Here is a 19,989-nt window from a genome sequence, read left to right as displayed (position 1 = left end):
TTGATGGTAGGTTACTAAAAGGGGTGAAAAGTTTTAATGTAAATAGTAGAGCGTGTGTAAGAGTGGGAAATGCTGTGAGTGATTGGCTTCCCATGAGAGTGGGGCTGCGACAGGGATGTGATGTCGCCTTGGTTGTTTAATATTTACATGGATGGTGTTGTAAGGGAGGTGAATGGAAGAGTTTTAGGTGGAGGTCTGAGTCTGGTGAATGTTGATGGTGGAGAGTGGAATCTGAAGCAGCTGCTGTTTGCAGATGATACTGCACTGGTGACTGATTCAGAGGAGAGATTGAGACAGTTAGTAGAGGAGTTTGGAAGGGTATGTGAAAGGAGGAAATTGAAAGTAAATGAGAATAAGAGTAGAGTGATGAAGTGTACGAAGTTGATAGATGGTAGGGGGATGAATATAGTTTTGAATGGTGAGTTGCTTGAGGAGGTGGAGTGTTTTAAATATCTAGGGTCACATGTTGCTGTGGATGGAAGAATAGATGCAGAAGTGAAGTTTAGAATAAATGAAATAGGAAAGGTGCTGGGAGGAATGAAAAAAGTGTTTAGATGTCGTTCGCTTAGAATGGATGTAAAGAGAAGGTTGTATGAGGGTGTTGTGGTACTGACTGCGTTATATGGGGCTGAAACATGGAATATGGGTGTAGCAGAGAGGAAAAGTTTGAATGTAATGGAGATGAGGTGTCTGAGGAGTATGTGTGGAGTGACGCGTATGGATCGAGTGCGAAATGATGAAGTGCGAAGGAGAACTGGAGTTGTTCGGGAGATGGCTGGTAGAGTTGAGCAGAGGGTGTTGCGATGGTTTGGGCATATGGAGAGAATGGATAATGAGCGATTGGTGAAAAAGATAACTAGATCTGATGTGAGAGGTGTAAGGCTGAGAGGAAGACCACGAATAGGATGGATGGACAGTGTGAAGAGAGCACTGGATGCGAGAGGGATAGCAAGGAAGAGTGGCTGTGCGTGACAGAAATAAATGGAGAGAAATTGTGAATGAATAAGTGATGACGCAGCCCTGAGGGGATACTCTCCCGCATTTGGTCTGATCAGCTAGTCAGGTCAGGTGCGGGTAAGGGGATGGGTCTGATATGATGTGGCAGGGGTAAACCAGCTCTGCTGTCAGGCCCTGCTGAGGATGTCACTGATTGCATTGCGCAGTTGACCCTTGTGCGGTGTGGTGCGGTGAGGATCTGTCCGTTCTTCCTTTGGGGCTAAGATGCGAATGAATGTGTTTGAATGGATGAGTAAATGGGGAGTGTGTCGTCCTGTCTCGGCTACCTCCCTTTCCTTGGGGGAAGCAGCCTAGGTATATAGATAGATAGATAGAATAAAGGGTATATACAAGATAGCACTACAACAAAACGGAGGTCTATCTATCTATCTATTGCCAGACGCCTCAATCCCGTTTGGGGTGGCCACAAACAAATCGCCTCCAAGTCGCCCTGTCCCCCGCCATTTCACTCCCCTGCTCCCAGCTCTCACCCCCCTCTCTCATATACCTCTCCACCCCATCCCCCCATCTCATCCTCGGCTTCCCCTCCCTCTTTCCCTCCACCTCACTCACATACACCCTCTTTGTCAGTCTTTCACCCTCCATCCTCTCCACATGGCCAAACCACCTCAGTGTGTTCCTCATAACGCTTCCTATCACATCCACGTCAACACCACAACGCTCCTTTATATCCTCATTCGTCAGCCTGTCTCTCCATGTGACTCCACAGGCTCCTCTTAAATAACTCATTTCCACTGCTCTCACTCTTGACTTGTGTCCTTCCAACAACGTCCAAGCTTCACTTCCGTACGTTAGAGTTGGTATCACAATACTGTCACGCAGTAACTTTTATATTAATACCAGTAATAATGGTCATAATAAGAATAACTACAACAACAACAATAATAATAATAACAATGAAAGTCAACTAATTTGAAGAATTAGTACATTGATAGCAAGTAAGATTTATAAGAAGATTTGAAAGATACAGCCTCGCTTAGTTCCTCAATGGCCATTGGGATACCATTCCAAACTTTGGGTCCCTGATAAGTGATATGTGACTGGGACTGGGTTGAAGCCATGACTGGTATTTTTAGATTACAGTTATTTCGGAGATTATACCGATCATTCATATTCAAATCGAAGTAACTGTTAAATGATAGGTTGTGCAAAGACTTGTAAACAAACAGAGCAGTGCAGTAGGACTTTATATCAAGCAATTTTAGGATACCCAATTTGTTGAAAGATGGATTAGTGTGGTCATAATTGCGTAAGTTTTCCATTATACGGACCGATTTCTTTTGGGCTATAAATAAGCGGTTTAATTGAGTTACTTGAGAGGAGCATGTGGAATGAAGTGGAGGGACAGGTTGACGAATGAAGAAGTGAAGGAACGTTGTGGGGTGGATGTGGATGTGGTTGAGAAGATTAGGAGAAATACACTGAGGTGGTTTGAACTTATGGAGAGAATGGAGAATGAAAGACTGACTAAGAGGGTGTATGTAGGTGAGGTGGAGGGAGGGAGAGGGAGGGGTAGACCAAGGATGAGGTGGAGGGATGGAGTTGAGAGGTATATGAGGGAGGGGGTGAGTTGGGGGAGGGTAATCAAATGGTGGGTGACAGAGTGACTTGGAGGTGTTTTGTCTGCGGCCACCCTTTGTGGGATTAGGGCGTCGGGCTATAGATAGATAGATAGATAGAATTGTGTCTTATGAGCACCACTCCATACATTGTTACAATAAAACAATAAAGGAAAAATCAGCCAGTAATAAATGAGCTTAAAAGACTGTGTTGTTAGTTGATCATGAATTTGGTACATGATCCCACACTGTTTGCTAATCTTTGTATGGAGATACTGGATATGTAAATGCCATGACAAACGTTCATCAATTATAACACCAAGGAATTTTATACTGTCCACTCTTTCAATTGACTGGGCACCTATGTAGATGTTGGGTTGATTTGCAATGCTTTGTGTCCTTCTAAATATAATTCAATGAGATTTGCCTATGTGAGTTTGTTGCTTGTTATCTATTTTTTAATATCTGTTAGGCTGCTATTTACAACATTTGTTAGTTCATTGAGATTTTGGTGGCTGGCATAAAAGGTACTATCATCAGCAAATAGTACTGGCTTCATATGTGAGGTAGCGTACACGATGTCATTCATGTACAAAATAAACAAGAGTGGTCCTAAGACCGACCCCTGGGGAACTCCAGATTCTACTGGCATACAGATAGACTGGCACTGTTTGTATTGCACAAACTGTTTGCGATTGGCTAAGTAGGAAGCAAACCATTGATTTGAAGTGCCTCGTATACCACAGTGGTCAAGCTTCTTTAGTAATACAGAGTGATTTACAGTATCAAATGCCTTAGCCAGATCTAGAAATACACCCATGGTAAATTTATTTTCATCAAATGAAGTCAGCATGTCCTTGGTGAATGACAGCAAAGCACTCTCGGTAGACAATTTTCCCCTAAATCCAAATTGTGAATCAGTGATAATATTGTTGTTGGTGCAAAACTGAATTAACCTACCATAAACCAATTTCTCTCTTATCTTACTGATTGCTGGCAGGACTGAGATAGGGCGATTATTGCTTAACAGCTTACGATCACCAGATTTAAAAACTGGAATGGCTTTGGCCAATTTCAGCATGTCAGGAAACTTTCCAGTTTATAGGGAAAGTAAGAGAGATATCAGAAGTCCTAGTCAGTGATGAACAGAGTGGCTTTAGGAGTGGCAGAGGATGTGTGGATCAAATATCTGCAGTGAGACAGATAGCAGAGAAGGCTTGTGAGAAGGACCATAAGGTGTTTATGACATTTGTGGATCTGGAAAAAGCATATGACAAAGTAGACAGAGAAGGATTGTGGAAAGTTTTGCATGTGTACAGTGTAGATGGTAAGCTGCTAGGTGCCGTCAAGAGTTTTTATGATGGTAGTGAAGCATGAGTAAGGGTTAATGGGCATCTAAGTGAATGGTTCACCATTGGTGTGGGCATGCAACAAGGTTGTGTGATGTCTCCATGGTTGTTCAATATATATATACATGGATGGGGTGATGAGAGAAGTAAAAACATGAGTAATGGAAAGAGGGATGGCGTTGGTAATGAATGGTGATGGATGGAATATCTCAAATTTGTTGTATGCTGATGACGCAGTACTACTTGCAAATACCGGACAAGAACACAGCAGACTAGTGCAGTGTTTTATTGATGTCTGAGAGCATTGTGCCTTGAGAGTAAATGTACAAAAGAGTAAAGTGATGGTTATTAAGAGAGAAGGTGACTCCCAGTGTGATGTTACAGTGAATGGAGAGAGACTAGAATTGGTGAAGTGTTCAAATACCTCGGTATACAGTGCTCGTCAGAAGTATTCAGCGTTGTCCGCCGGGCGCGCAATACTTATGGCCCAAAAAGAATCACCCATTTTTGGGGGTAAGAATTGAGCCATAAGTTTGAGCTCCGAGCATGACGTCACGGTAGCCTGAGGCCTTCTGACGCGCTGGTTGGTTCCCGCCTCAGTCGCCCACGGGCTGCCTGAGAGAGAGGAACTCCGCCGAGTGTCCCTCTCAAATTGCGCCATTTTTTACCGAGTGTCCCGCAGTGTTTTGGCCTTCAAAACTTTGTTATGGCACCTACCCGTGAACTATCGAGTGAAATCATATCCCAGATCATTGCTCTAAAGGAGGCAGGCCACCACACAAAGGAAATTAGTGAATTAGTTGGTGTGGCACGATCGACAGTGCGTCGTTGGTGTGCGCGGTTTTGGGAGGAAAACAGTGGCGAAGTTCCCACAAAGAAACCGAGGTCTGGTAGGCCTAGGAAAACTTCCCCAAGGTCTGTTAATGTTTTAAAACGTGCAGTGGAGTTTAATCCTTGTGTGAGTGCAAGGAAAATTAAGGAGAGCAACCCAGAAGTGTTTGGTGAGGTGTCAGTGAGAACAGTGTCTCGTAGGGTGCATGAGCTTGGTTACACAAGTCACAGGCCTGTGAAAAAGCCTTCTCTCTAGCAGCCAGAGAATTCGTAGGCTTGCCTTTGCTATTAAATATCTAAATTGGGGTGAGGAGCAACGGTTGTCAGTGTTGTGGTCTGATGAGGCAACATTTAGTGTTACCTGTAACAGAGGAGCATGCAAAGGTAGTGACCCACTTGACCCACGGTATGTAGAAAGCACAGTTAAACATCCTGATTCACTCATGGTATGGGGTTGTTTCTCAGGGAAGGGTTTGGGGAAGCTTGTTGTACTTCCCAAGAACCTCAGAGTGAATCAGGATGTTTACCTGGAGCTTCTGTGTGATCATTTACCAGACTCCTTCGAGCTAACAGGTGCACGAGTGTTTCAGCAGGACAGTGCACCTGCTCACAAGGCCAAATCGGTCACCAATTGACTTCGTGACTGCGAGGTATCATTCATGACAGACTGGCCAGGAAATAGCCCAGACCTCAACCCGATTGAAAACCTCTGGTACCTCGTAAAGAAGAGTCTCCAAGGGAAGGACGTGAGCTCTCTGATAAGCTGGAAGCCGCCATTCGTGACTCCTGGGACAAAATACCCCTCCAGCACCTCAGGAGCCTCGTCCTTTCATTTCCAAGATGTCTCAGGTCCGTGAAGAAACATAAAGGCTACCCTACGAAGCACTAAAGGTAAATAAAATGCATTATTTATATGTTTTTTCAATGTTGAAAGGTTTGTTTCTCAGGAGGGACGCAGGGCGCCCCATACTTCTGACGAGCACTGTAGTGATAGAAAAGAGAGGAAAATGTGCAAAAGAAGTTGAAAGTAAAGTGACACAAGGAAAGAGAGTAGCTGGTGTAATGAAGGCCTTGACAAGAAACAGAGGCTTGAGTGCTGCAGCTGCACGAGGCTTACATGAAAGAGTGTGTGAGACTATGGTGTGGCATGAAAATGAAAAGTTAAGAGTGAGAGCAGTGGAGATGGGACTGCTAAGGAACGTATGTGGTGTACAGAGATTGGACAGGATACGAAGTAATGTGATTCGTGAAAGATGTGGAGTGAGGAAATCTGTGGACACCAGAATCGAAGAGAGTGTACTGAGATGGTATGGTCGTGTGGAGAGAATGGATAACAATAGAGTGGTGAAAAAGGTATATCTGAGCGACTCTGAAGGAGGAAGGAGGCAAGGTAGGCCAAGGAGAAGGTGGAGAGATATGGTGGATGAGTGTATGAGGAAGAGAGGTTTGGAAATCGGTGAGGCTAGGGAACTGACGTGAGATCGAGCTGGCTGGACGAATGTTGTGAGGAGAGGTGCATGCTCAGGGATTTGGCACCCCGTTTTAACATGGCAGCATCTGGATTGACTCTATCGGATACGTTAATGTGAAGCTACAGAACGTGGTGAATGTTTTTGGCATATCTGAGAGAGCCAGGATTCCCAGGGCACGAATGATGAGTGAATGGAAACATGGCCCATTGGATTTGGCAAATTTGGGCTGTCTGGACACTGCTGCTCCTCACCCTGCCCTAGGGTGGGAAAGGAGTTCCAAATGATGAAGATGAATGATGATGATGATTACCATCATCATCATCATCATCATTATTGTCTTCATCACTGTCATCATCATCACTCCACACCTCACACACAAACAACATAATTATAATCATCACCCAAACCTCTTTTCCCATCTAAGGATGGGGTGAGGTAGGGTTAAAAACAAAAACAAAACAAAACAAGAGAACCAGCAGCCCTGTTAAATGGGCCACACTCTCATTCTCTCACCATTTAAGCTTCCAGAATCCTGACTCCACCTCACAGGCATAAATATTTGCTGGTATTTACAAAGGTGACCTGTCTTAAATGGTATAATGCTTGAACCAAAACACATGAAATAATTAGACCCTAATACAGTATTATATCACTGTGGTTAGAATCAAGCCTGACACAAAGACCGAGACAGCAACTATCTGTCAAGGAGCTGTGGTGGGTTGGTAGGAACTTGAGAGGCACATGGTACTGTATATGCAACACACTGGCGGTGTTCCATCAATGTTATGACTTTGGCTTAATATTTACTTTCAGTGGTACACGGGCTGTGAGCAATAATTTAGTTTCTTTAAATTTTTTCTATTACTCTCCAGAAAAATGTATACAATTAAATAATATACACAACTTAATTATTGCTGTCTTTCTTTGAGTGTAAGGAATCTAGTGCTAAATTTGGTCATTACTTGCAAATCTAATTTTGTTTAGCAAATGTGAAAAAATGCTGGCACTTAAAAAATTATATTAATACAATGAACCACATCAATTTATCACAGTTCCTTAGGTATGGTGCAATACCACACTGAATGCAATATTTCACCTTTGTCTCTTCTTGTTTGTTGTTTTTTTGCTATGCCTGACTCTGGAAACATTGAAATGAATCGCTCAGCATAATCATTTGTACTTCTATCTATCTATCTATCTATTGCCAGACGCCTCAATCCCGTTTGGGGTGGCCACAAACAAATCGCCTCCAAGTCGCCCTGTCCCCCGCCATTTCACTCCCCTGCTCCCAACTCACACCCCCCTCTCTCATATACCTCTCCACCCCATCTCTCCATCTCATCCTCGGCCTCCCCCTCCCTCTTTCCCCCTCCACCTCACTCACATACACTCTCTTCGTCAGTCTTTGACCCTCCATCCTCTCCACATGGCCAAACCACCTCAGTGTGTTCCTCATAACGCTTCCTATCACATCCACATCCACACCACAACGCTCCTTTATATCCTCATTCGTCAGCCTGTCTCTCCATGTGACTCCACAGGCTCCTCTTAAATAACTTATTTCCACGGCTCTCACTCTTGACTTGTGTCCTTCCTTCCTTTGTACTTGCAAAAGAATAATTGGAGCTGACAACTTGCAAAGCTTGAATAGTTTCTATTTCGAGGATCAAGGTCCAAATGAAATGGAGGAATAGAAGAAGGGAAGGGTAGGAGGTAGGAGTACATACAAGGAGAGTGGAAAGGTTACAAGAGGATGGGAAAAGACAGAATATATGAGAGAAGACGAGGAGCGATTGGGTAAATATGGATTGCGGCAGATGGGGGACGTGGAAGGTGTGTGCAAGATATTCACAGAAGGAATCTGTGCAGCAGGTGAAGTGGTGCGTGGGGTGAAGAGAATACGAAAGGGGGTGCAAGGAACAGCATAGTGGAATGAAGAGGTGACACAGGCTGTGGCACAAAAGAAGAAAGCATATGGTGAGTGGATGAGAAACAGGGGTGTGGATGAAGTTGTGAGATGGAAGAAAGAGTTATATGTAGAGAGGAAGGGAAAGGTGAAAAGATTAGTAAGAGAAAGTAAGAAAAGAGTGGATGAGAGATCTGAAAGGAATTGAGTGTAAAGTGGAGGGAATGTAAGATAATGTTCTTGAAAGAGGTAAAGAGAGTTGGACAGGGTGTTAAAGAAGATAGCTGGGGAGTGAAAGATAAAATGGTAGATTACTAGTTGAGAAGGGAGAAAAAGTGAGCAGATGGAGAGAACACTTTAAGGAACTGTTGAACATAGAGAATGAAAGTAATAGGAGTGTAATTGGCTGGGGAATGGCTGGGAGACAGAGGGATGTGAGAAGAGAGGAAGAAATCAGTAGGATGGCAGTTGTGGAAGCAATGAAGAAAGTCAAAATGGGGAAAGCCTCAGGAATTAATGGAGTATGTGGTGAAATGTTGAAGCATGGGGGAGAGACAGTAGTAGAATGGATGTGGAAGATGTGAAGACTGGCCTGGGAGGAAAGTAGAGTCCCGGAGGACTGGAAGTCAGGTATAATTATTCCCTTGTACAAAGGAAAAGGAGAAAAAGAAGTATATGGTAATCGTAGGGGAATTCGTCTTCTTAGTGTGGAAAGAGGAGAAGTATATGGTAGGATACTTATTGACAGAGTTTGAGAAATAACAGAGGAATTACTAGGAGAACAACAGGGAAGTTTTAGGAAGGGAAGCAGTTGTGTAGATCAGATATTCATCTTAGATCTTTAGTGGAAAAGTTTCCAGGGAAGAGAAAAAAGTTGTATGCAGCCTTCATGGATTTGGAGAAAGCATATGACAGGGTGGATAGACAAGGATTGTGGATAGGATTAAGAATGTATGGAGTAGATGAGAATTTGTCGGATGCCATGAAGTCTGAAATACATTAATTTCCTTCTAAAAGGCAGAGTAGCAGTAATATTGTGTACTACCGGCATTTGTAGAATTTTGTACCTTAAGAGTGGTACTTCCCTCCTCAGTTAACTGAAGTGCTATTATAAGTGTGACAGTCTGCCTCTCACAACCCAATTCCCGACATTCACACTTCTCACTTTCCACACCCAACTGTCATCCTCCATCCTCTCCACATGCCCAAACCATCTCAATCTACCCCTCATCACCACAACACCAATACACTCCACTCCCAGCCTTTCTCTCAACTCTTCAATCACGAACCAGCCCCTCAGGCCTCATGTTCAAGGACACACTATACATCCTTTTAATCACTGTCATTTCTGTACATATGAGCCTACAGATCTCATCTTCCTTTACTGCCCAGGTCTCATTACCATATAGCATTACACTCCTAATGCATGCTGCATACAAAGGTCCTTTAGCAATGAAAGGAGAACCCTCTCAATGTCAGGAGAGGTAATAGCTCCCTGAACTTCTTCCAACCACTCCTCACTCTGGCCACAGAGCTGTCTCCAGCCCCACCTCCAGCACATAACAGGTGCCCCAAATGACAAAACTCTTCCATATACTCAAGAGACTCACTAGCATGATCAATACTTTCAACCTGACAATCTTAAATGATCTCCCCAACACACCACACACATGAAATCAACATTACCTTGCAGTCTACCTCTAATACCACTTCATCTCTTATGCACCCACTTATCACAAGCACTGCACAAGATGGAGTTAGAACTGGAGAGGTCATACTGTATATAACGTTCAATTACTCCTTCCCTAAATGAGGTCTCCCTGATGCTGCATAAAATCAATTAGATGTAACAAGAATAAATAAAATACTTCACTGGAGGGATAAATTAAAATATGAGGAACATGCTTGTCACTGAATACTCAAATGCAGGTCTAAATTAGGATAAATCTAACACTAAAATCAGGCAATATATTCTTTTTTTGACTCCAGTTATTTGTAGGTTAAAAAAAAAATCAACAGCATTTCCTAGCACCAAATCTGGAATGTTATAGAAAGAAATAATATAAAGGCTAAGCTGTTAAAAGAGTGGCTAATACTGACATGCAACAGAAATGAAGGAGTGATGTGATGTGGATGTGATAATGTTAGGAGATATACACTGAGGTGGTCTGGCCATGTGATGGAGTGAGAGACTAACTAGGAAAGTGTAAGTGAGTGAGGTGGAGGGGATGAGAGGGCAGAGAAGACTAAGGATGATGTGTAGGAATAGAGTAGAGAGGTATAGGAGAGCTGGGTGTACGTTGGGAGAAGGGCAACAAAATAGCAGAGGACAAGGCAACATGCAGGGAATTTGTTTGTGGCCACCCCTTACAGGATTAAAGAGTCTGGTTATAGGTAGATAGATATATAGATAGACTGACAGACAGATAGATGGGTAGATAGATAGATGGACAGATAGACAGTGCAGATTGCCTGCCTCATCCAACATACTTGACAGAGTGACTTATGTGGTGCCACAGCTCAGACAGGATGCACAACTCAGGGTCTCTAGAGGTCCATGTAGAGGTCAACCTGAGAACAACAAATTAATTATTATTTCTACGCATTTCACTGATATCCCAAACTGATGACCTTATCTAAGTTACAGTTCACTACCAGTCTTTAACCCAACATATACTTGTGTGTACTAGCTGACAACCATAAATATTTCTATCTATATACTGTATCTCTCTATCTGTAGCCAGACACCATAGTCCTGTTAGGGATGGCCATTTGTCTTTTAGTTGTTTTAATGGGAGGGGCACTAACCCTCCACCAACCCACTTGTTGACAGGTAGGGAAATATATACATACATTCATTAAAACTCTGCACTGTTTCCTCTCAAGGAATCCCCATATTGATGTTGGCCATGGTACAGCCAATGTTTCCTACGGACTGCAAGCTAAACCAAGTGCCAAAACCAGCTAATTACTTCCCAGCAGTTGCTGCAAGCTGATGGGTAAAAAGACATTATAGATGTGTGATTAGCAAACAATATGACTCTCACCTTCAACCTAGATTCTGTGTAAAGACAGTTAGAAAAGAAGATCAGCAAATACTTGTACAGTAACACCTTGATACACGATACCCCTAGATACGAAACCCCGGCTTTACGATGGGGGTAGAAATACCACCATACCCCACCTAACGATGACCAAACCCTGGTTTAACGATGTTTTGATTTTTTTTTCAATTTTGATGATATTTTAGACTAAAATTGTGTTTAGGTTGATTTACAAACTCTTTTAGACTTAGATTAATGTGTTTTAGCCACAGGTGGGGTGAACATTGTCATTTTGGGGTACAGTTTACCAAACTTGATTTCTCCAGAATATATTTGACGATTTTCATATTTTATTTATTGGTTTTAGTGAGTTATTTACAGGTGTTAGCTTAGGTTAGCTTCTTTTACAGTTGTTAGGCCATTTAGATTGGCTTTAAATTTGTTTTTCGGCTCATTTGGGTGAGTTTTGGACTTGGTTTGGGGGGAAACTCAAGGCTGGTAAATGCTCCCCATTACTTTACATGTTAAAAGTACACTGATATAGGGGTTTTACCTAAGCAGTTACTGTATGTTATTAAACTGGGGTGAATGTTTGCTGATTAAGAGTGATGCTTGTGTACGTAATTACCAAGTCTGTAGCTACACTCCACTGTCATGGTAGTAGTTGCCAGGGTCAGGGCCTGGAAGAAGGGGTTGTTAGTGGTACCAAAACACCAGCCGGGTCCAAATGGGGTCTGCAAAGTAAGGCAGTAGTTACTTACTGTTCAATAATACATCTTATTAATGTATTGAGTGAGGTGGAGGGGGGAAGAGGGAGAGGGAGGCTGAAGATGAGATGGAGGGATGGAGTGGAGAGGTATATGAGAAAGGGGGGTGTGAGTTGGGAGCAGGGCAGTGAAATGGCGGGGGACAGGGTAACGTGGAGGCGATTTGTTTGTGGCCACCCCAAACAGGATTGAGGCGTCTGGCAATAGACAGATAGATAGATAGATAGACAAATATCATGTAAATGTAAACAAACAAAATGTATCAAACAAAATGGCCAGTTAAATGACCCATACATTCATTCATATGTCATTCAAACCTTTGATATCTTGGCTCTACCATACAAAATTATCTGCAGTGCAAGTGCAACAATGCACCAGAACCAGCCAATTACTGTACTGCCAATTACTGCTGCAAACTACATGAGAGGGGACTGACAAGTTCATGGCCTGAGGCAGAAGGAGATGAGCTATACAGTACAGTTTTCACTGAATGTGAGTCCAGTTCATCTTGGTGAATGACTGCACAGATAATTTACAGTTACTGAGTTATTTTTCTGTTAGAGACTAACCTGCAGATGCTATGAAAATATAAAATATCAGCCATTATGTAGCGATGCACTACCTCACTGTCAAGAGGTATCGTCCCCTAGTGTAGCCACCATGTCCTCAGGAATCTCCTTGGTTGTTAATCCCTTGAGACTTAGGTAGCAGATGACTGTACTGACACTGATCTGTGGACAAATGAAATTATTAATATCAGTTGCTATGCGTCACCACTCACATACACTCTCCTGGCCTCTCCACATGGCCAAACCATTTCAAAGTATTTCTCTTAACACTTTCAGTTGCATACATTCTTCTAGTCAGTCTCTCATTCTCCATCCTCTCCACATGGCCAAACCATTTCAAAGTACTGTACTGAATTTCTCTTAATACATTCAGTCCCATGCACAGCAACACTACAAAGCTTCTCTACTTCCTTGTATATGCCTCTGCATCACTTTCACATGCTAATTAATTACTATACCTAAACTGTCCTGTAATTTACTCTGCTCAGGGGGGGGGGGATTTCAAAAACTGGTCATTTCAAACAAAAAAACAATAAATCACACAAAAAAGGCAGGAGAAAATTACCTAACAAAGCCACAGCTACCAGTACTTCATGACATAGTTTAGTTGATTGCGAGAGAGAGAGAGAGAGAGAGAGAGAGAAAGAGGAAATGATGAAAAGGAGGAGGAGGAGGAGGAGGAGGAGGAAAAGGAAATGATGGAAAGGATGAGGATAAGGAGGAAAAAGATAAAGTGGGGGAAGAGGGCGAAGGAGGGGGAAGTCTATCTATCTATCTATCTATTGCCAGACGCCTCAATCCTGTTTGGGGTGGCCAGAAACAAATCGCCTCCAAGTCGCCCTGTCCCCTGCCATTTCACTCCCCTGCTCCCAACTCACACCCCCCTCTCTCATATACCTCTCCACCCCATCCCTCCATCTCATCCTCAGCCTCCCCCTCCCTCTTTCCCCCTCCACCTCACTGAATACATTAGCCAGAATACTGTAGATGTAGCAGTAGTCTACTTTTTACCTACTTAATATATACAGGTGCAGTTTAATATAAGCCAGAGTATTGTAGATCATACAGTAGTAGTAGTCTAACATTACAGTGCCTACTTTAGTACATGATGGAGTAGCCTAACATATGTCATAGTACTGTAGATGTAGGGGTGGTCTAACATTACCTACCACATCTTGCCGGTGGTGCAGTGGGCTGGGTGGATGGCAAGTCGTCCTGCGCCAGGTGTTGCACCGTCTCCCTCAAGCGCTAGCGGCCATGACTGCAGGAGGAACTGCCAGGAGTGCTTGGCAAGAACATCTGGCACAGACTCATTAAACTGCTCAGGTTCTGTTGGGAACGGCACATAGTTAGGGAATAATATCACCAACATTTTATCCAAATTTCCCATACAGGGTGTTGAATGAAATGTGTGACAAACTTCAGCAAGTTGTTCTTGAGACAATTTTGAGTTAAGAATCGCCCCATCAACATGGGTTCATTTCTCATCTATTATGCTCAGGTTCTGTTGGGAATGGCAGCAGATTAGAGACTGGTATCTGCAAAATGTTATCCATCACCACCACCACCACCACCAGGATTATCATCATCATCATGTCTCTTTTTTCCCCACCTACAAGTGGGGTTAGGTGGGGTCCAGAAGGCAAGGAAGAGGAAGTAACAAGAAAGTGAAGGACATAATCATTTTATCCAACTTTCCTATATTTTAAAAATTCAATGCAGCTTTATAATGAACCATGAGTAGTGTGATGAGTAAGGATGGAGGTTTGGAGGATGAAGTGCTTGAAAGGGTACAGCAGGGAAGAAAGGTTGCTGGTTCTTTGAAAGCAGTGATAAGAAACAGGGAAGTGAGCATGGAAGTGAAAAAGTTACTACATGACAGTATTGTGATACCAACTCTAAAGTACGGAAGTGAAGCTTGGACGTTGTTGGAAGGACACAAGTCAAGAGTGAGAGCAGTGGAAATGAGTTATGTAAGAGGAGCCTGTGGAGTCACATGGAGAGATAGGCTGACGAATGAGGATATAAAGGAACGTTGTGGTGTGGATGTGGATGTGATAGGAAGCGTTATGAGGAACACACTGAGGTGGTTTGGCCATGTGGAGAGGATGGAGGGTGAAAGACTGACGAAGAGAGTGTATGTGAGTGAGGTGGAGGGGGGAAGAGGGAGGGGGAGGCTGAAGATGAGATGGAGGGATGGGGTGGAGAGGTATATGAGAGAGGGGGGTGTGAGTTGGGAGCAGGGTAGTGAAATGGTGGGGGACAGGGCGACTTGGAGGCGATTTGTTTGTGGCCACCCCAAACGGGATTGAGGCGTCTGGCAATAGATAGATAGATAGTAACTTTTAAGTAAACAGTTAAGTCACCATCAATTTAACAATGAAACCACCAAGACATGGAGTACTTGGAGAACACAACACCTAAACCCTTCAATCACCAAGCCCTTGCCCTGTGACTGTGACCTTTGACTGATCATTCCAAATACAGTCATGTGCCTTACTTGTAATGATGGCTTTTTGTATCCTGGCTCCCTCTCTGCACCAGCTTCAACTTGTTCTTCAATTTACTTCTCAGACCACCAGCTTCTTTCATCACCTTAGCCACATCTTTCTTCTCTTTGGTCATCTTTTTCTCTTCTGCTTCCTTCATCCTGCAAAATCAATTATCATAATCAGTACAACATTGCCATTTACAGTTGTATTCTTGGTGGATTTGGATATATCTCAGCACCTCTTTCTGAGCCATTCACTGTGCACATTTCATCTCAGTGTGGTTTTGTATATTACTGATGCAAACACTGTCACTGTACAAGCACCATAAATAACAGTGCATAATGCTGAGGTGTAATATACAAAAAGGGTTGTTATGAGAGAGGGTTGTATACAAGAGAGGGGCGTGTGAACTGGGAACACAATAGTGAAATGATGGGGGACAGGGTGACATGGAGGCGATTTGTTTGTGGCAACCCCTTATGGGATTAAGGCGTCTGGCAACAGATAGACAGATGGATAGATAGGTTGTTAAGGAAGGGCTGCTATCAGGCCACCTATGCTCCCTACACCATTTAACCCTTTGACTGGACCTGATGCACACAGTTTTTATTCAAGCTAACACCAAAGTATTTTATAAAACTATGACAGTTACTAGCAGTCACAGGCTCATGAAAACTAACTAGAAATAAACTCTTTCTCTGTAACTGATCCATCTAAAAGTTATATTTAGGCAAACACTACATGATTATACTCAGGTTTAAACTAGTGCACAACAGATGCTGACATACAATATATCAAGTAATACAGCATCAGTACAGGTACTTCAGGTTAAAAAAAAAAAAAAAAAAAAAAGCAGCACACATTCAAGAGTGGTATTTCCCTCCTCATTTAACTTAAGTGCTATTATAAATGTGACAGTCTGCCTCTCACAACCCTACCCCCGACGTTCACACTTCTCACTTTCCACACCCAACTATCATCCTCCACCCTCTCCACATGCCCAAACCATCTCAATCTACCCCTCATCACCACAACACCAATACACCTCAGTCCCAGCCTTTCTCTCAACTCTTCAGTCATTAACCAGCCCCCCAGGCCTCACATCCTAGTTAAATCAACCCAACCTAATCTAGCTTAACCTCACCTAACCCAGTCTAATTGTATTTAACCTCACAATCTCACGTAACCTCCCCATACTTAACATAACCTATTTTGAAGCAGCCTAACTGCATCTAACCCTACCTAATCCTACCCAGTCTCACTTAACCATACCATACCCGACCTAACCCAACCAGTCAAGCCTAAAATGACCTAATCCAACCAAACCTAACCCAACCAAATAAAACCCATCCCAAAACCTATCAAAACCGACGTATTCTAAAGCAATCTAACCTAATCCGTCTATATCTAGTCGGAATGAACCCAACCCAACCAAAAATTACCTAATCAGACCAAACCCTGCCCAAAGTGACCTAACCTAACTTTCGATCGGCTATATATTCGCTAATAAATTTTGCTGCCTGAAAAAAAGTCTACGGATGTCACATTCCAAGTTTCGCCTGTTCTGTGTACACGTATAACTTCGTTCTTACCTAATTGTTCTTACCTAATTGTATCTTTACAGGAATGAGTAAAGCTCGTACTGTCCCGTGTCTTAAACTATATTTATCATACATATTCTTAAATTTGTGAATTGTTTTGGCAAACACTATTTCATTCGGTAGTGCAATTCCATTGATCAATTGCTCTGTTTGGGAAACTAAATTTCCTTACGTCTTTATCACCTCTCCTTCTCAGCATGTCTTCATTTATGTATGTGTGTGTGTGTGTGTGTGTGTAATTCACCGGGTCGTGTGTGTGTGTGTGTGTGTGTGTGTGTGTGTGTGTGTGTAATTCACCGGGTCGTGTGTGTGTGTGTGTGTGTGTGTGTGTGTGTGTGTGTTCTTACCTAATTGTATCTTTACAGGAATGAGTCGTACTGTCCCGTGTCTTAATCATACATATCCTTAAATTTATGAATTGTTTTGGCACACACTTTCATCCGGTAGTGAATTCCACTGACCAATTGCCCTATTTGGGAAACTAAATTTCCTTACGTCTTTATTGCTTCTCTTTTTATGCAGTTTTTTGCAGTGTCCTCTTGCTGATGCATCCCCATAGGTTATATACTTATTTTTGTCTATTTTCTCCTACCCTGATATGCATTTATATAGTTATAATCATGTCTCCTCTTTTCCTTCTTTTATATGGTGTTTGCAACACCTTAAACCTTCTTTAGTTATACTTTTCAAGTAGTGCCCAATTCTCTTGCTGTATGGGGCTACTCTTGGATCAGCATTATTAAATTCTTTAGGCAACTTACCTCACTCCAGTTACCTCCATATTCACTTACCGCAGGCCTTTGCCGGTTCCACCTTTATATTTTGTAGTTTCCCAACCTCCCGTCACCCATCAAAGAAATACCAGTACTATATGACAATAGACCAGCTGGCCCACGCTAGTCAGCTCCTACACAAGTGTGACTAAATAAAAGAAAGTCATAATCCCACTGGCTGGGGAAGCACCCAGGCACCTTTCTTACCAGTTTATTTCTATATCGTGGTAGGTGGTGGCGACTATCATCCACTCACTTGATGTATTGCTGCCTACTTCCTCCATAGCCTTTATCATTCTTTTCTGTGCCTGTCCTCCTCTCTTCCTATTTCTCCCATCTTTCCTGTCACTTCTTATGGCTTTTCTTTCCTTTATAGGTGGCTTTACATTGAGTGACAAGCCAAATGATTTCCTGTAAGCCAAGAAACCATTTACAACGCTGGGTGGTAACCATATAACCAAACCATACATGCTCCCTACATGTCAACAAGTGGGTTGGTGGAGGGTTAGTGCCCCTCCCTGGAAAACAAATAACTCAAAGTCAAATAGCCACCCCTTACGGGATTATACATATCAATGTATATACATATTAATGTTCCCTTGTTTATGATCACAAACAAACTGCCACCATTCATACAGCAGTAAGAGAAGAGTTGTGTAAGGTCAGCAAAACACATCACTAGGACTCAGGTGCTAAAATGCCTCCTGTGCTAAACACCACTGTCCACTACTAACGAAGGCTCTCTCATTTACCTGATCAATTATCCTGTATTCTTGTCTACAGGAGCATTTTGTTAAGTGCTCAGCAGCAGATCACCATCCTCCTTTCAGGGGATGCTGACCACCAGTCCCCTGAGTTCATATCTAGCTGAGTGAAGTGAAAACAATACATGAAGCTAAATGCTGAAGGATTTAATCACTCAGCTCAAAATGATGATGCCATCCTTTTTCTGAAGGAATCCCCAAACTGAGGTGAGCCATGCTTCTGTACACATGGCTTGTATTCTCATCAATTAAGCAAGCTCCCTAGCCCTTAGCTAGTTATTTTTGGATACAGCGGGGTAATAGGATTATATTAAAAAAATATGGATACTCAGTCTCTGCTTTTCTTATGAATCCATACATCTTTCCATGAATAAAAAAAAGCAAATAGTTGAGAACCTACAAGACTTATTTCTTCCAAGGATAATAGAAAAAAAGAAACCAAATCAATATACATTCATTCTGAGATACCTGGACATGTAACAGACGAAGTCACAGGCAATGGGAAGGACAGACTGAGGAAAGAAGTTCCTGAGCTGACCAGCCGTATAAATGAAAGTCTGAAAATACCAGCAGGTTCTAGTTTTAGACAGCTGGACCCTTGTTTCCTTCTGTACAGTTTTGTGTTTTATATTTTAAGCCTGGTTTAGTCAGCTAATTTATTGAGTTTTAAGGAAAACTTTTAATAGTGAAGCTTCAGCAAGGCCTTTGATCATCATCAATCATTCATCATCCATTCCTATGGTGCCCCATGAGAAGTGTAGGAGCCCAGGGCTTGGCAAGTTGGTCCTGACTTTTAAGATGAGTGCGACCAGCCTCACTCATCCCTGCTATACATCTTTACAGGCTCAATTAGACTGGAGCGCCTTAATTACCCACTAAACTACCCGAAGCCATAATGTGGTACCGTACTGGTTATATGGTTACCAGTGTAGTAAATGGTTTCCTAGAGTACAGGAAACCATTTGGCTTGTCACTCAGTGCAGAGTCACCTGTAGACAGACTGAAGAGGAAGGAATGAAGGAAAGAAAGACAGAAGAGCATGGAAGAGAAGAAGGAAGGAAGAGAGAAAAGGGCTACAGTCACCCGAGAGCAGTGGATGGTGAGAGAAAGGCCTTTGATAATAGGGAATTTAAATAAATCTAACTTAACCACTCCAGTAAAAGCACATCTTTTAACTATTATTCTTGCTACTCCCAGATCATTTATGCTTTGCTTAAGGAAGACCTCTGGAAAAGAAAGGGCTAGTATCATCTGATATGAAAGGGTTAAAAATATGCACAGTCTGAGAATACTGTATCCCCTTTATTCTAAAATACCTATTTGATGATGATGATGATGATTCATATTTAAAGCCTATCCATCTCACTACTGTAGTGAAGACAGGGTGATGATAAGGATCATGATGCTTACTGGTATTCAAATCACCCTTTTAGTGACAGCAAGAAAAAGGTTATGATGATGAAGACAATTATTATGATGAATCTTACTAACCATATTTATAACTGTGAGAGTGAGATGCTAATATTGTTACTGTTGATTATGATGACAAAATGTAACTCATGAGCAATTAAACCTGGTACTGACCTAAGAGTATGAAGAACCATACCAGTGAAGCCACCAGTGTCGCCAGGGAGAGGGTGAAGCCATGTTCCACCACTGACCTTGCCTCACAGTGCTGCCCTGCAATACACATCAGTCACTGCCTCTGTTCTTGGGAAGCAGCTGTGTTATCATTAGCTTAAAGGACCCTGTAGTACCTCTTCCTTCACAATTTGGTATACCTTTGAATACCTATTAATTTTCTCTTTGCATATACAGTATAAATACAGCTTCATATCAGAACAT

General features: G+C 42.5%; 1 protein-coding gene across 1 annotated transcript in view; it reads right to left on the bottom strand.

The window, feature by feature from the left end:
* Nucleotides 1-19,989, bottom strand: part of LOC145389933 (putative neural-cadherin 2) — a 53,419-nt gene that overhangs the window by 9,608 nt on the left and 23,822 nt on the right. The window contains exons 10-12 of the mRNA XM_080265045.1: nucleotides 19,729-19,824; nucleotides 13,684-13,843; nucleotides 11,107-11,126 (exon numbers count right to left, since the gene is read on the bottom strand). Of these exons, the coding sequence (XP_080121171.1) occupies nucleotides 11,107-11,126; nucleotides 13,684-13,843; nucleotides 19,729-19,824 (276 nt within the window). The remainder of the gene's footprint in view (nucleotides 1-11,106; nucleotides 11,127-13,683; nucleotides 13,844-19,728; nucleotides 19,825-19,989) is intronic.

The sequence above is a fragment of the Coenobita brevimanus genome, unplaced genomic scaffold, assembly GCF_032717465.1.
Source record: "Coenobita brevimanus isolate Jiangsu-jjx unplaced genomic scaffold, ASM3271746v2 jjx.HiC_scaffold_2624, whole genome shotgun sequence".
Taxonomy (NCBI): Eukaryota; Metazoa; Arthropoda; class Malacostraca; order Decapoda; family Coenobitidae; genus Coenobita; species Coenobita brevimanus.
This window is presented reverse-complemented; position numbering and strand designations above follow the sequence as displayed.